This window comes from Mastomys coucha, unplaced genomic scaffold (assembly GCF_008632895.1).
Source record: "Mastomys coucha isolate ucsf_1 unplaced genomic scaffold, UCSF_Mcou_1 pScaffold1, whole genome shotgun sequence".
In the NCBI taxonomy this organism is placed as follows: Eukaryota; Metazoa; Chordata; class Mammalia; order Rodentia; family Muridae; genus Mastomys; species Mastomys coucha.
Genome location: NW_022196891.1, coordinates 67873607 through 67891068, shown reverse-complemented (window position 1 = coordinate 67891068; position 17462 = coordinate 67873607). Strand labels below are relative to the sequence as shown.

General features: G+C 46.8%; 1 protein-coding gene across 2 annotated transcripts in view; it reads right to left on the bottom strand.

Moving 5' to 3' along the window:
* Window positions 1-1218, bottom strand: part of Olfml2b (olfactomedin like 2B) — a 38796-nt gene extending 37578 nt beyond the window's left edge. For both annotated transcript variants that reach the window (XM_031388900.1, XM_031388889.1), the window contains exon 1: window positions 612-1218. In XM_031388900.1, coding sequence (XP_031244760.1) covers window positions 612-785 — 174 coding nt within the window. In that variant the 5' untranslated portion in view covers window positions 786-1218. The remainder of the gene's footprint in view (window positions 1-611) is intronic.
* Between the last annotated feature and the right edge of the window lie 16244 nt (window positions 1219-17462).

The window sequence follows — 17462 nt, the reverse complement described above, 5'->3', positions numbered from 1 at the left end:
TTCACCCCATGCTTCTGTCCGAGCGTCGTCTGAGGCCATAAAATATCTCCCATGGCTTATGCCATCTGCCTCTTTCCCAACATGCCCTCTTGTTTACACATTCCAATTCTGACAGGCAGTCTCATAGGCAAGACGGACTTTTCACAACCATTATATCAACACACACACACACACACACACACACACACACACACCTTTCTTCACAACAAGTGTATGAAGTCTTCTTTTCCTCTCCTTTCTCCTGACTTGGTGAACCTGAAACACTCCACAGTTGTGACCCCATTGCTCTCACTTTTAAAACAATACCTTAACACAACACAACAAAACTTAAGTCAGTCCAGTAGAATCTCCTCACTTGAGAAGTGGAGGAAAGAGGGACCAGAAGTTCAAGGCTAGCCTCAGCTACACAGCGAGCTGGACGCCAGCCTGGTCTACAAGTAAGCCTGCCCAACACCAGACAAGCAATATAGTGTGATAAGCTAAAAGTAAACATCCTTTTCACTAACAATACAGAGAAAAACAGCTGCTCGTAAACACTTCATCCAGGAGGAGCCTCAGGTCCCTGGGGTTCCCCAAGGCAAGAGGAGTGGGCATGAGATTCCTCATCTTACCTGAGATAACACATTCTCCTGGTTGTCCGCCTCATTTTCCAGGTTGTCATCCTCCGTGGGCGCCACTGTTTCCACATCAGGGGGCTCGCTTGTCCCTGTGGGAGGTGTAGTGGACCCCCAGGCCCGTGCCACCACCAGGGCAAAGCAGAGAACCAATGGCAGAGGATAGGCCATGAGAGATGTGACAACAGGGACCTTAGTCCCTACAGAGACCACCTTGGGTCGGGGGTGGGGGTAGGTGGGAGGTGGTCTCAGCAAAGACAAGCTGGAAGGCGTCTTCACTGGAGTCCGGAAGAGTAGTTGCTCGGAGAACCGTCTAAAGCTGGGTGTGGCTGAGTGGAGCAGGACTGTGCTCCCCAGAGACCCTGGACATCTCCTCCCAGACCCCAGCAGCTTAGACTGTGCAGAGAGGTCACAAGGAAGAGGTGACTGAGGGAGCGGAGGAGGGCGACGGCTCGCCCGGGGCAAGCCGCTGGGTGAGCTCAGGTGGAAGGCTGTCGCCGGGAAGCTCGGGACACGCGGGGACTGGGCGCAAGACGGACAGTGGCCACAGCGCAGGAGGCAAGGGAGGGCTGCTGGCCCAGGGCGCCGCGGGGCTGGCGCGGAGGGAGGGCGGAGCCTCTATTGTGCCGGGGCAGAAAGATGCAGCCAGTGACGGCGCGGAGGAGGAGGACCGGGAAGCGCACAGACTCGGGCGCTGCGCCCGGGGACCCCGCCTCCTCCCGGGTTCGGCCGCTGCGCTTAGCGGGCGCCGGGCGGCGTGGGAAGGGAGCTGCCGGCCTCGCTTCTGACTGTAGATGCTCACCCGAGAGGGACTTCGTGTTCCTTTTCTCGAGTTTTCTACACGCCTGTGGAGCTCTGACTTGCCCCCTGGACTGCAACCAGGTCGGCGGAGAAATGCGATCTCTCCTCTTCACGTGTTGCTGTTGTTTTGTTTGTTTGTTTGTTTTTTCTTGTTTTCCGGAACTTAACTCCATCCGGAGTGCCGGAAGCTTTGAACGTACGAACAGTTGTAATCCTCACGTCTGCCACTACCTTAGAACCTCCACTCAGAGGATGCATCTCGAATCTCTGACAGAATGTGGCAGAGTTGGATACACTTTTTTAAAATAAGGAGAGTGGCTTTTCTCTGCCGCCCTACTTGCCCTGGTGACTTCCCAGAATCAAACGCCTGCCACAGGGAATGTCTCTTGCAATCTCCGTGGTTTGGGACGAATGGACAGGCCTCTCTATCTGGCCAGAGAATCTCTGAAAGGATATATACTTGCAACGGCGTGATCGTTATTGTGCTCTTTAATTAGTGTCCCTGAATATGCCTACTATGAAGATGAGCAATGTGTCACTTTCGGAAAGATCATTGTGTCTTCCAGGACAATTGTCACTCTGAAAATACTCAGCAGAGCCAGGGCGGTTCTGAGGGGCTCTGGCCGACCTGAGCGCGGCAAGCATGGCTCTGGCAGGCCTTGTCCTCCTATCCCATCTTCCTTGTTAAAAGGAAAGCATCCCGTTACATTCCTAAAGCCAGCCACCATGACTTAGTCCCTTATCTGGCCACTTCCTCCCCCCTGAGGCTGACTACAAAAGTGCAGCAATTAAAGGCGCCTCCCTTTGGCTGCCCTAATTAATCTGTACAATCAAGATTAAACTCCTCATTGTAACCCCCGGGCTTTCCCTCTTTACCTTTATAAACTGTCATTTGCCTATGTGCCATGTCCATCTCCTCTCTATCCAGAGGCAGTCCTTTGTCCCTCCGGAACAGAGATCTCTTCGCTTCTCCCTCGTTCCTTTCCCCTTCTTCATCCTCTATCACCTGTCTGTATCCCCTGGCCTTTGTTCCTCCAGGGCAAATAAATCTCCTTTGGGCTGAAAACTTGGGTCTTGGGATATCTTGTGCTGAATATCTATCCCTTCAAATTCAAAGGCCTAAAAGGTACTCTACCTCCTTGAGAAATCTGAACACCTTGTTCCTAATGCTAAACAAAGAGGTTGGAATAATTCAAGTCATAAATGAAGCAGAAGCAGATTCCAGCTTAGATGTGGTAGCTGATAGAAGTGTAAAGTTACCATATATTATTACGAATATTATCATTTCAATGATAGGGTTACAACTCAGAATCTCCAGGATCCTAGACAAGCTTTCTGACACTGAGACACACACCCTTGACCCTAATAATAACAAGTATTACTAATTTCTTAAAAAGAAAAAAAGTTTATGGAGAGAAATCCAAGTCTCTATACCTACTTTTACAGCAATGCTACACACATACCTTTCTATGAATTCTATCAAATCTTGTACTAAACTAGATGAGGGGGGGATTGTTAATGATATAAATGTAGATCTCAAGTCCAGTTAAAAAAATGTTGAGAGCTGTAGAAGTCCAAAGTGATGGTCAGGCAGCTAGGTGTTTCTGGGGAAGATAGGATGTCCTAGCAATAGGGGAACATGAGCAGTAAAGTGCTACACAGAAGCATGGGGACCCGGAGACAGCAGAGGACAAGCCCTGCATGGATTAAAGAAGCAAGTCTTGTCTAGTAAAAGGTCATGGAGAGTAAGACTGAAGATGACTACCACAGTGAGAAAGTTTTGACAAGTAGTATGTAGATCAAGATGCAGGGAAGAGCTGGATGCAATTCTGGGCAGACAACAGCCTTAATCCTCACATTCCCATCTCAGATTGTAATCGCCTGACTCCATCTCCAGAGTGGTTCCTCTGTGGTGTGCTGCTACAGGACTGGTTGTTGGGGTTTATATCTGTCATGCCTGCCTTGCCCGTGGTCACATGACAGGGGCTGTGGCTGACTTCGTCCACCGCCACATCCTCAGAGTTCCATTAGTGCCTAGAGCGCTGCCTTAGTTACTTTTCTACTGACGTGACAAAACTCCACGATCAAGGCAACTTATAAAAGAAAGCATTTACCTGGTGCTCACCGTTGCAGAGGGTGGTGGAGTCCGTCATGGAAGGGAGCATAGCAGGCCTGGTGCTGGAGTAGCAGCTAAGAGCTGCTAAGAGCCTGGTTTGCAGGCAGCTGGCAGAGAGAGAAAGAAACTGGACCTGGCATAGGCGTTTGAAACTCCCAAACCTACTCCTAATGACATGCCACCCTCTCCAAGAAGGCCACACCTTCTAATCCTTCCCAAACAGTTCCACCAACTCTGGACCAAACATTCCAATACTTGAGCTTGTGCTGGTGGTGGCAGGGGAGGAGCATTCTCATTCAAACCACCATGAGTACACTAGCCACTCAATGAATATTGTTTGAATGAGTGGGAGTGAGGTGCACAGACAGCTTGCTTCTGCTGAAGTCCCCTTTCCCCCAGGATCTCTCCCACAGCAAGCGCGGTAAGGCTGGCTTCTGCTGTTTGCCTCTGCATTGCCCCTCAGAAAGCCCTGCTTCCTCCTTCCCCCCTTGCAGCAAACTCGGGGGTTCATCCTACCTCCCTAGCCGCCCCCAGAGGACTCAAGGAGTCATGGGTGCCAGCTCGAGAAAGACAAATGACAAAAACTCCTCAGCTTAGATGGCGCCAAGGCCAGCACTCGCCTAGATAACCTGGTGCAGCTGGCACCTATCCTTGAAGAAAGACGATTAGGGACCCATGCTTAAGTCATAGAAAAGAGGTAACCAGAGGTCACAGACAATTATGGCCTGCTATAGTGCTAGTTCCTGATAGCCCCACAAAAGACACTCTTTAATCCCCCTCCCAGCTTCAGTTCCGTCCTACCAAATGGTATTGTGTCTGAGTTATGACATACCTAGCCTGCCTCCCCTCCCCTTTACCCTAAGCATTCAAAGAATTTCTAACTGCTCTGTGTATAAGTGTTAAAGTGCCCAAGCCAGGGGTCACACGCCAAAACCTGCATGCTCGTCTTGAGCTTGTCTGGGTTTCCCTCGGAACCAGGGCATAACAAGTGCTACAAGCAGTCCAACTGGATGTGGTCCCCATTACCTTCATCAACAGCATCTTTGTATCCCCTAGGGTGCATTTGACTGGAGCACCAGAGACTCCTACTAGCAACAACCTAATCAACTATACATCCCCTCACCTCCACCCCAACAACAATAGAAGTCAGCTATTGAGCTGCTCAGTCAAGTCATCAAGGTGCTGGCCTCTTTTCATTATCTACTCTATTATTGCTAAGGGATTGGCATGCTGGCCTAATCATAATTGATTTAAGCTTGATTTGGCTACCCATAGCCAGACACTCAGTTTCCTTGTTTCCTCTTCAGCTACAGGTAAATAGAAAAACAAGTCCGCAATGAGTTTCTGGAAGAGGTATTCGATTCCTGATGACAGACCGTGGGGAAAGTGAAGCTCTCTGTTGTCACCCCCTCCCTCTTCTCTTTGAATATGGTGGTGGTCCTTGGAGCCGTAACAGCTATCCTTGAGACCACTTTCTGTCTTTCATTTGGAATAGAGCTCTTCTAAAGTATCTTTTAAATGTTCGGCCCTATGGCCCCAGGTTAGAATATGGCTAAAAGGGAAACCCATTTCTTTCCCGTAATGATACAAAGTAACATTTTGTAAAGCCCCTGGTTCTCAGGCCAGGTCCCTGTTCTTCCCTCACTTTCCTATCTTCCTCCGACCACATGGTTTTCCAGATGCTCCATTACTCTAGGTTTTTGTTGTTGTTGTTGTTGTTGTTGTTGCTGTTGTTTTGTTTTGTTTTTTTTTAAATATTATTATATCTAAGTACACTGTAGCTGTCTTCAGACGCACCAGAAGAGGGTGTCAGATCTCATTACGGATGGTTGTGAGCCACCATGTGGTTGCTGGGATTTGAACTCAGGACCTCTGGAAGAGCAGTCAGTGCTCTCAACCGCTGAGCCATCATCTCTCCAGCCCTACTCTGGGTTTTTATTTGTATGTTTGCCTTTTGGTTTTGTTTTATTTTTTTCTCTCCCTAGAGAGGCCCCAGTTTGAAAATAGGGTAGAACTTGGAGTAACCAGTTTTTCTCTTTCTAAACTCAGCTCTTTTCTAAAAAAGTTTAATTTTGTTTTATCTTGGTTTCAATTGGTTTTGATTTTGAAACAAGTCTTGTTCTATAGCCCAGGCTAACTCAGAACTATTATGGCCTGGAACCCATGGCAGACTTTCTGCAGCAGCCTCTACATGCAAGGGTGACTGGGGTGGGTCACCACACTTGCTCTGTGGCACAGCTCTCTCATTCATGCCGCATGCAGCCACCTCAGCTCTTGGCAAGCACATTTCACATTGGTTTATTTATTTGTAATGTAGTTTTGTTTTTCCTATGTGAGTTTTAAGTGGGTCTCCTCTATCCTCTCCACTTCAGTGATTTTTGTGTAGCCCAAGTATGAGCTTTTACATTTTTAACCACAGAAAAACATGATGGGTTTGGCCCATCTTTTTGATCCTGTTTTTTTGTTTTTTAATTTTTGTTCTAACTTCAGCTGAGTTCCCAATTCAATAAACACAATGTCTGTCGTCATTCAAATCATTAAAAAAAAAATGTTCATTCAATGGGGGTAATTTAAGAGCCCTACACCCATAGTAAGAAAAGTCTCTCCTCAATTACTCCTCCCTCCCTTCCTCCTTCCCTCTCTCCCCACTCCTGCCTTTCCCTCTGTCTTTTTGTCTTTTTGGATCCTGGGCCTCCCTCTGTCTAGGCTTGTGCTCCACCACTAAGCTACTTTTTCTGAATACCCTTTCTTTACTGGTATTTGAGCCAGCAGTCAGAGATGGCCCAGATACCACATGTCTTTAGTACATCTACATGCATTTCCCAGGAATCCTTTGGGATGTATCTTTCAGAGATCTATATCCCTCGGCATCCTTCTACATGCTAATCTGGCACCCTGATCTGACGATACCAGGTTAGGCTTCATTTGGCTTCCGAATAGCAGAGTTACCTACTGTAGACTCCCTAAATCCCTTACTGAGAGCCTGTTGACTTCATGTCCCCTGCCCTCAGCATGGTAGTACAAAGTAAATTGTACACGCCCGTACGTGCCTAACCAATGAAGTCACCAAGAGTCCTCCTGATGGCAACTCTGCACGAGTGCTAAGCCTATGCTGGGTATCAAGAGATGTTCAGTCTCGGGGTTAGTGACATCATTTCCTCTTACAAATGCGGAAATGGATTTGGAGTGGGTCACATTGTGACAATGTTCAACAGGGTCTCTGAAGCCCTGAGTGTGCCACTTGAGCTCCCAGAGACCTGGGACCCTCCCCAGTTTTGCCTGCCAGCGTATTGCTAGATGCTGGGGATTGCCTAGCTACCTCAACCACCACCCCCTCCCCAGCCGAGTTTGCTTCTGGCAGCAGCATCTGTTTTCCAGTTTACCCAGAAGCCCCCTGGCTTTTCCTCTGAAATGTCTGTCTGTTGCCAACCAAGGCTTCATTTGCCAGGTGGGGCTGGTGGCTAGAAATGACCTGCCACCTCCATGTGTAATTTAGAAAAAACACCTGCCCCACACCAGCAGAATCAAAGAGCAGAGCCAAGTCCCATGAGCAACATCATTCTGCCATCTCCCTTCACTGGCTGGCTAAGAGGCGGAGCCAGGCCAGGGAACTCCAATAAATGCTAGGGAGGGACAGAGGAAAGCTCAGCTGAAAATGAAGTCTTTCTTCCCTGTTCGCTCTGCTTCACTCTTTGTTCCACCCTCAGTCTTCTGTGTTCTCTCTCCTTCCATTCAGCTCAACTCAGTTCCTGAGTATATATGATGGACCAGGTGCTCTGACTCACTGAGCGTAACACTCGAGGATGCGCACAACATGGCCTCAGACTTCAGGATTATGAGTATAGGGGCTGGGACAATGGCTCAGAAGACCAGTACTTCCAAGTAAGCGAGAGGACCTGCGTTTAGATCCTATCACTCCCATAAAAAGCTGGCTTAGTGGTGTGTGCCTATAACTCCAACACTGAGTAGCAGAAACAAGAGGATCCCGGGGCTTGCTGGTCAGCCAGGCTAGCCAATGAGTGAGCCCCCGGTCCAGAGAAGGACCCTGTCTCAAAGTATGAAGTGGAGACCAAGTGGCTACTGGAGGACGATACCCAACATCAATGCCTGGTCTCCATATATGCGCTCATGGGTACACACACATAAAGATTATTCAGATTCAGATTCATGTAAGGTCCTAAGAACAGGCACAAAAGAGAAATTTTTTTCACCAAAGTTTTTGTTTGTTTGTTTTATTTTTATTTTTTTATTTTTATTTTTTTTGCTTGTTCATTTAAGTCAAGTATGTGTTCTTTTCTGGATTTCCCCAGTTTTAAAGGACAATTTATATTTCTTTATTATGCCAACCCTGGGGGTTTCTCTTTTTATTAAACCGAGTTTTATATAGCAAAACGTAGATTTTAAGCCAATCAAAGTAAAATCACCATGTGCCTATCAAGTGCGAATTATGTTTTCAATAAAGACAGGCTGTTTAGGCTCTGGATTCTGAGCCAAAATATGTTGCTGGAATTTCTATTTTTTCACATTCTCTATGTATTCCACAAAAGGACATTATTCCTCCCCACCCCCTGAGACTTGGTCAACGTGTCCAGCTGTATATTGTCTTTGACAGCCTCCCCCTCCCATCTTGGTGAATCTGTTCCCAGCTCGATGTCTCTCTTCTGGTTTCATAGAGCTGGATTCTGCTTTGTTGGTGATCTTGGGGGGAATTTAGCTCAGTGATGCGACTCAAAAACTTCACAGTGAGGTGTGAGGCGAAGCTGTGAAAGCAGGTGTGCTGGCCAGGTTGATCAATAGCCTGACTGGGCTGAATAAAAAGGGGAAATCGAGCTGAGCATTCATTCATCTCTCCCGGGGTTGCTGGTGGTGGGTGCTCGGTGACCAGCTAGCTGCCTCACGCTTCAGCTGCTGGGTTTCCCACTACGATGGACTATAACCACTATGAACCAAAATAAGACTGCTCTCATTAAGTTGCTTTTATCAGGTGGTTTGTCACAATAAGAGGACAATTAATACAGTTGCTCCAGTGCCCCAAGGCACGTGGGATAAAGGCTTGGTCCCAGCCTGAGGCACTATTGGCGATCAGTACGTCCTTTAGAGTTGGACCTAGTGAGAGGTCTTCAGGTCAGTAGGGTGAACCCTGGAGAGGAGAGTGGAACCCTTCAGACCCTCTTGCTTCTTTTCTTTCCCCTTCTAGTCCAGATGTGATCAACTTTGCTCCACTCTCCCCATGATTCATCACAGACACACACCAGAGGTTTAAAAGCATGGGTCCCCTCAACATGGACTAGAGACTCTAAAGCCTTGAATCTGAAAGAGACTACGAGTGGATGCAATTGAGCGTTTGTCTTAATAACGGAGGCCTTCACAGAACCAGAGATTCCGTATCTATTACATCTTTTGCTAAACTCAGCTGCAGCCCTCGAGTGCAGAACTTCTACCTACTAGCAGCAGCTAGCTCATGGCACTTGAATCCTGACTTGGCCCCTTGCTGGGCAGCAGAACTGATGAAAGCTCTGGATGGAGGAGCCTGCCTCTGCCTGGTACTCCCTCTGAAGAACTGTGCTATATAGAAAGGGTGAGGCTTGGTTCTGCGTGATCACACACCGTATCTTAAAAAGAGACAATTTTTGTGCGAACAGGACTGAGGATGGGGGGGATGGGGTAAGAGGCAACAGTCACGTGATTGATCCTGGGAAACTGGAATCCAGAGAGTAGCATCAGGGGTGCAGATCTGAATTTATTGCCCAGCACATAAACGTGTATACAGTGTTAGAGCCAATCCCAAGCCCCCAAGTCCTTAGCCAATCGTATCTCATCGCATTGTCACTGTGCTCCAATGAAAGTCCTGCCTGATGAGGTAACTCAGAAGGAGTTGGGGGGGGGGCGTAGCCACCTGCGAGGGCCTCTGTGAAGACCAGGGAAGTGGAGCCATCTTAGATCTTACGTCCTGCAAGGCAGATCAGAGGAGTCGCAGGAGCTCTCTATCCCACCTTTTCCATCACGGGGTTGACTTTCACATCCTCCGCACATCTTCACTATTGTGAGTTTCATTATTGAGCACTTGTCTGCTGGAGTTTTGCCATCATTCCTAGTTTTTGTTTTGTTTTGTTTTGTTATTTTAAAGAAAGCAGCTTCGAGCAATGAATGAGTTTCCCTCACAGTAAGAAGAGCCATTTTATAACTTTTTTTTTTTTCTTGTCTAGCTTCACTACTTCTTTTTTCCTGTTCTTGTGTCTTCCTTTGTGGTTAAGTGATTTATTCTACTGGTACATTTTGGTTCCTTGCTGATTCAGTTTTGGTGTACTATTACACATTTTTGGTTTGTAGATGCCCGAGGCTTACAGAAAATACCTTTTGATTCTAACAAGCTCTCTTGAAAGGAGAAGAACACGATATGATCTTAAAGAAAAAACAAGAGAGGAAAGAAAAAGAGAGGAGATACATTAATAAAATACCACTCTTGCATTCCTCCCCGCCCCTCCCTTTGTCATCTCATTTTACATCTTTCTGTGTGGCCTATGTTTAAGGCTAGTTTTGACTCCAGTTCTGCCCTACCCCGAGTGCTTGGTTGGCTTTTTATAGCACCTTGTCCACATAGTATCTCTCTTTCTATAATTCCACACTGAAAGGTATTCTAACCACTACATGCAAAATGACAGAACTATGCAAACATAACTGACTATAGCCTGTGAGTAGTAAGAAAGCCAAGCCCAGGAGACCTGGCATTTGGTCTCAGCATTGCCACCTCAGTTGTGTGAACCTGGGAAGGCACTGGAAAGCCTCTCTGGAAAGCCTCAGACCTTGGATTTGTATACTTGTCAAGAAATTGATTTGATCAGATGATTTTCAAGTGGCTCATTTTAAACCTAAGATGCTCAATCTTTTCTTTCTTTCTCTTTCTTTTCTTTCTTTCTCTCTCCCTTTCTTTCTTCCTCTCTTTCTTTCTCTCTTTCTTTCCTTCCTTCCCTTTCCTTCCCTTCCCTTTCTTTTTCTTTTGTTTTTGAGACAGGGGGTCTCTGTGTGGTCCTGGCCGTCCTGCAACTTGCTCTGTAGACTAGGCTGGCCTTGAACTCACAGAGATCCACCTGCTTCTGCCTCCCAAGTACTGGGATTTAAAGTGTTTACAAGATGCCAGATTTTTGAGCAAAACTAAGGAGCTTGATTTGTTGGTCCTGTTGAATGTTCTCAAACACAATGGCCTTGCATGTAGCTTTCCACTTTCCTGTAAAGCCATCATTTGCTACAGAAATCATCGCATACCGAAGCTGTGTAAAGGATGGACATTCTGTATTTTCATGGTATGATTCTCAACGAGTCTGCATCCTGTTTCCTTAAAGTCTAGTTTAATGAGTATTAATTAATTAATAATCTTTAAATTCTAATTGGATAGCTACCAGATGCCAGGTAGGTGGAGGGGACAGATAACCTGGCAAGCCCAAGGCTGGCTGCAATGAGTGAATATGCTGGTCACTCTTGGTGGCCATCTCCTGGTCTCAGCTGAGCCTAGTTGTTGAACTGTAGCTGGCTGTAGGATAAGGACAAGCTAAACAGGGACAGTGGCGTGCATGACTATGCCACTTCTCGGATGTTTTACGACCTCTCCCCATTTCTCTAAGCCACGCTGGGAGATAGACACCTTTTCCTTTATGTCACAGGAAAGAAAGCAAATTCACGGAGTGCGAGTCATCAGACCACGTTCCACCTAGAACATATCTGTTCACGAGTCAACCCTCACGCACTCACACTTGTGAAGTGAGGTTCCCCCGCTCCCCAGCATGGGACATTCATCCTGTCCGGAGCGCTTGACCATATTTCAGATACTAGGTACTCACTTTTAATTTTAATTGCTCTTTGGGTTTTTGGTTTGGCTTTCATTTTGAAGTGTATTAGGAAAACAACACACTGAAGTGTGGAGAGATGACTCTGTGGTTAATAGTCCATACTGCTCTCACAGAGGACCTGAGTCTGGGACCCAGTACCCTTGTAAGGCATTTAAAACTTCCTGTAACTTCAGCTCTAGGGGATCTTCTGGCCTCCTTAGGTTCTACGCTCAATGACTACACAAACACACACACACACACACACACACACACACACACACACACCACATACACACAGTTTAAAACAAGCAAACAAAAAACCCTTCTATAAATTTTTTAAAAATGTAAAATTCATAACCCCATAGTTATTGTTTGAGTCTAATTTTTTTGGGGGGGAGGGGTTCGAGACAGGGTTTCTCTGTGTAGTCCTGGCTGTCCTGGAACTCACTCTGTAGACCAGGCTGGCCTCGAACTCAAAAATCTGCCTGCCTCTGCCTCCCAAGTGCTGGGATTAAAGGCGTATGCCACCACTGCCCGGCGAATCTAAAAATTTATTTTAGCCAGGTGGTGGTAGTGCACGCCTTTAATCCCAGCACTTGGGAGACAGAGGCAGGTGGATTTCTGAGTTCAAGGCCAGCCTGGTCTACAGAGTGAGTTCCAGGACAGCCAGGACTACACAGAGAAACCCTGTCTCGAAAAACCAAAAGAGCATTATTTTAAGGTCTCATTAAAGAAAAGCCAGTCTAGGTGATATGGGAAAAATGGTATAAGCATTTGAAGACCTTCCCAACCCCCTGAAGTTCTGGGATGGCTGAACTCAGGCCACATGCTCCAGTATGTGGAGCTGGTTTCATGAAGATTATGAATTCTGAATTATTGATTAAGGATTATGGTCTCCTTAAGCCTCCTGCACTGTGTCCCACACCTTGGGTAACTGCTATCCCTTTAATGAGGATGTAATAATAAACAATGGCTCAGTTTACCCTGCCTCTAGCATCTCTGTCTCTCTGTGTGTCCTTGGCATTCAAGGTTCCCTGTTGGGTACTTGCCAACCTTGTCCCTCAACGAATGGCTCGTCATAGGTTGCAAGGGAATTGGCTGCAGATGTGTTAATTAGGCCAGTACTATTATTTTTTGTTCGTTTTAGTTTATGAATTTGAATGTCTTTGTGTAAGGAGTGTCTTAGTTACGGCCCTATTGCCGTGGAGAGAGACACCATGACCAAGGCTCTTCATAAGAGAAAGAGTTGAACTAGAGGCTTGCTTAAGGTTTCATGGTCAAATCCATGCCCATCAGGGTGGAGGTCATGGCAGCTGGCAGGCATGGCACTGCAGCCGTAGATAAGAGCTTCTTTCCTGATCTGAAGACCACAGGCAGAGAGAGAGAGAAGCTGGGCCTGGCACGGACGTTTGAAACCTCAAAGCCCACATCTCCTCCAACAGGGCCACACCCCTTAGTCCATTCGAGACTGGCCACCGACTGGGAAATAAACGTTTAAATATTTGAGCTTATTAAGGGGGCCATTCCCACTCAAACCACCACAGGGTGTACACTCTGGTGTGCTTAGCCCTTTTCTTCCCCTCTAACTTGGTAATTACCTTAGTGCAAGCTTACACACCCAGGCTTAAAGGATTTAGCTTCCCTGGTAGCTCAAAGGGCCGGCTCTTCAATCCTAGATTTTGATGGCATAACTGCTTTGGATTCCTAGGGAGCCATCCACAAATGTCCAGCATGCTGTTGAATCTCTAGCCTAAATAGAATTTCTAGGACAGCATTGCAGGAAGCACGGCAGGATGGAGCCCAGCCAGCAGATGGCATTCACACTACTTTGGGAGATTCAGTTTTCAGACTTGGGGTAGAGTGACACCTGGTGTCTGGCATCCTTTTCCAAACTCCAGCAGATTATGATCTGAGTTCATTTTCTCCAACCCCGACCAGATTCTCCTCCTTCCTCCCCTTCGTCTGGGTAAAGGCTGCTGCAAGGCAGGGACTCTCCTGGGCATCATGCAAACTCCCGTCTCTTGCCCAGGTCTACCAGTGCGATTGTGCTATTTCATCAGCTTGCCACTTCTTGCTTCTGCCTTTGGGGGCTTAGAAACTTATCTCTCATTGTATACTTTTTTAAAAGAATTTTCAGTGGTTTAAATGTCTCCCTCCCCCCCCCCCGCCCTGAACTTCTAGCTGAAATTGAACCCCTGTTGTGAGGTCTTAAGAAGCAGGGTCACCTACTAAAGGTTCCGTAACCTTCCAAAACAGAGCCACTGTCTGGGGACCAAGTGTTCAAAGATGTGAGTCTGTGGGGGCCAGACTCACATCCAAACCATAACACGTCCACTGCACCTTCCAAGACTTGAAGGTTGCACTCGGCCCATTTTTTTCTACAGTTACACACTTTCTACAACCCCTTTCGGAATGTAGCATTGCTTCTGGGTCACTATTTTCCTAGACAGAGACACCTCTAGTGGCTTCTAGTTAATTTTTCTCACTATAATGGCCCTCCTCTGGGTTAGAGAATGTATGGATTCTGTCAGAGACTAGGCATGTCTCGTCTAACTGTGTACTAACACCTAGAGAAACCACCATAGAGTAGTCTCAGGACTCACTGAACCCATAAGGTAAAAACTCCCTTGGTCACACAACCTCCACAAACCTCTTGACACCGACTAGAAGGCCACAGTGACATTTTGGGTTTTCTAGAATCAACGCTCGTTAAGAGGCAGAGCCCAGGTCTACTAATTGGATCCTTTACTCCAGGGAGCAGATACCTCTGTAAAAGAGCATGAGTCCCTCTGGGGAGAGGTAGGGGAAAGGGAATCAGACACATCTTGGGGGTGTACAGAAGGTCATCCTCACAGGGGTACTGTAGGCTTAGATTTTTTAAACCAACTTTTAATAAGGATTCTCAAATGCTTCACCCCTCCCCCTTCTAGCTCACTATCCAAACGTAGAGGAGAAAAGATGGTAAATAGGACAAGGGGATGTGGATCTGTTTAGAAGTAGTTCCTTTAGGGCAATTCCAATCTCTGTTTGTCAGGATACCAGCCGTCATTCAGTAGTGTCAGGATAGCAAACATGAATCAGTAGTGGTGGCACGATCCAGCAGAAGCCACCAGGCTCCCACTGAGTAAACAGCAGCCAGTGGATGTGACCAGGACCAGCCTGGACTTCAGGAGAAGTTCTCTGCTATGCCTCTCTCAACAAAGTGAAGATGAGGGAACACGAAGATGAAGATGTGAAACAAACAAATCGTTGCAAGGCTAGCTGTGCAAGTGTGCCTTCACTGTCTATTGAGTCCTATTTATACTCTCTCCAGACGTCACATGACCTCCCATAGGTCTTGTCTCAGCAAAACACCACATGAGTCTGCCTTAGCAAAACACCACGTGAGTCTGCATCACAGGACATATCCAGAAACATGCACTTCAGGCTATGCGCCCTCATTCAAAGTACTCTGGATCTGTGTACTGAGCCAAGTCTGAGAATTCATTTGATAGCTGTGACTTTATTTTTATGGTGAGTTAAGCTTTTGGTTGGTTAACCCAAAAGATTTCTTCTCATATAAATCAACTAGAAATGTAATAAGTTTTCTATCTCTTTCACTTCTAGGAACTCCATGATCACCAAGCATAAGCCAGGGGTGTGGCTACTGCTTTGTCCCCACTGTATATTTATCGCAGCAATGCCTACCTTGTCTCTGATGGGTTCAGTGCTGACACGGGGGTCCTGTTACTCCAAGGTCCAATGACTCTCATTGTATTTAGGTTTACCAGTTCAAGAGCCCCAGTTCCTAGGTAAGGTCAATCTACAGAGAAAAGTTATCAGTTCTAGGGCCCTTACAGGATGCCAATCTTCCTCTACAAGTCTTTTTCTGAGTCTTGATACAACGCTTATGTTCTGGACCTTCTCAGAGTAGTTACGGCTATAAGTGTTGAGTCTGCCCTAGCATTTCAGTCTCTCTTAGCCTACTTTAAACCCAGAGGGACTGGGTATCCCCAGTTCACTCAGTCATCACTTATGGGTAATGTTTCAGTCAATCAGTTAAAGAAAGGCAGAGACGTTTTTGTCTCCCTCAAAACTAGAATTAAAGGCTAGCTCTCTTCGACACGGGCCCATGTCAGAGAATTCAGCCTGTCTTAACCATAAGTGTCCCTCTACTGTTACCTAGCACTTGGAATACTCATTTTCATAAAAGATTTCTGCTTTGTCAGGCTTTTCCTTCATTTGATTGAGTCTTATATGCAGGGTTCCAAAGTTTGTCATGGTGATACATGCCTGTAACCTGGGCACTGGAGGCTAAAGCAAGAGAATCACAAATCTGAGGCCACCCTGGGACACATTGTTTGCACTGATTTGTTGTATTGTTGCTGGTGTAGGGTTTTGTTTTGTTTTGTTTTGTTTTTATATAGTGAGGTAGTGCATTTGTATAGTCTAGGCTGCCCTAAAATCCATGAGATTTCAACTCCATTCACCTGGGTTCCGGTAGTGTGTGTGTCCTACCATTTCCAGCTGCTACATAGCAAATTTGAGGCCAGCCTGGGCTACATAGTAAGACACACATACACACACACACACACACACACACACACACACACACACACCAGAAACTAAAAAGAGAGAAAGAGAGAGAAAACAAGCAAACAAAATCAGATCTCATTTATTTTCACTCAAAGGCCTCAATTTACTAGTAGACCCCTCACAAGGCTAGTACTCGACTTTAATTCAGCCAATTTGATGTAAAAGTCTCCCTCCTAACTCATTTAGAGTTTTTAGTTAATGGGTTGCCTTAACCAGGAACTTAAATCATGAAAAGATGAACCCAAGCTCATCTTTTTCTCTCAGCACTTTGAGAGCAAACCAGCAATGTTGTTTTATCATTTAATTTTCTGGTAAGATTTGGTGTGTTCAGGGTCCTTTATTTTGTAAATATTTGGAACTCTAATATACAGAATCACTAAGTTGCTTGCCTCTCTTAGCTTATCTATCAGACTCATTGTCTCTTTCTGTCTCTCTGCCTCTCTCACTCTGTTTCTCTCTCTCTCTGTCTCTCTCTCTCTCTCCCCCCCCTCTTGTTTGTATATATGTATGTGTGCAAGGCACACAGAGGCTGAAGGAATAGTGTGGGCCACCAGGTGTGGGGAAATAAAGGGGTGGGGGAAACCAGTGTCTCACCAGGGGTTGGGGAGACTGGATGGGCAGACGCTGAAGAGGGAACTGCCCCTAGACAGCGTCAGGCTGTGTACACAGCCACAGGGCCCCAATCAGTGGGGTGGAGAAGGCGCAATCTAGGCTCCGACTCTCAGGCACCACAGACCGCTGGGTACTGCGGGAGAGCTGGTTCTGGGGTCCCTGGGCTGCACGGAGGCCAGAGACAACAGGTTTTCAGTCTCGGACATCTTAGAAGCTACTGGATGTCTCAGAAGAGCTGAGAACAAAGTGGGGGCCCCAAAGAGGGCGGCTCTGTCAGCCCCAGGGCTGAAGGGAGAAGGGGAAGGGGAGTGTGCGTGTGCGTGTGCGTGTGCATGTGCGTGCGTGCGTGCGTGCGTGCGTGCGTGCGTGCGTGCGTGTGTAGTCCATCCAGAGAGCTTGGGACATTGCCTACATGACTGATGGTCACAGGATTATGGAGTTGAGGGCTCATGGTGTCAGGTGCTTGATGTCTGGGAGCATAGCTTATGGTTCTATCCCTTGTAGAATTTTCTGCCGAGTCTCCGGAGTAAGCCTTGCTCAACCAGAACACAGACTGCCTTTTACAGTCCAACAGAATAGAAGTGTTTCTCCATCTCCTTCTCCTTATTCCCTTGATACAGAGTCTGCCGCTCAAACTGGAGCTAGGATGTTAACCAGCATACCCAATGAACCTCCTTCATTCACAGAGCTGGAGTTGCAGGCTATGCCCAGTTTTTTAAGTGGGTGCTAGGGATTTGAACTCCGGTCCTCATGATTGTTCAGCAAACATTCTTAGCCACTGAGACTCAGAGTGACAGAGTGTCTTAGGGTTTTACTGCTGTGAACAGACACCATGACCAAGGCAACTCTTATTAAGGACAAAGTTTTGAGCAGACCTTGGGTGCAAGCTCCACAGTCAATCCCACAACACCCAGAGGAAGC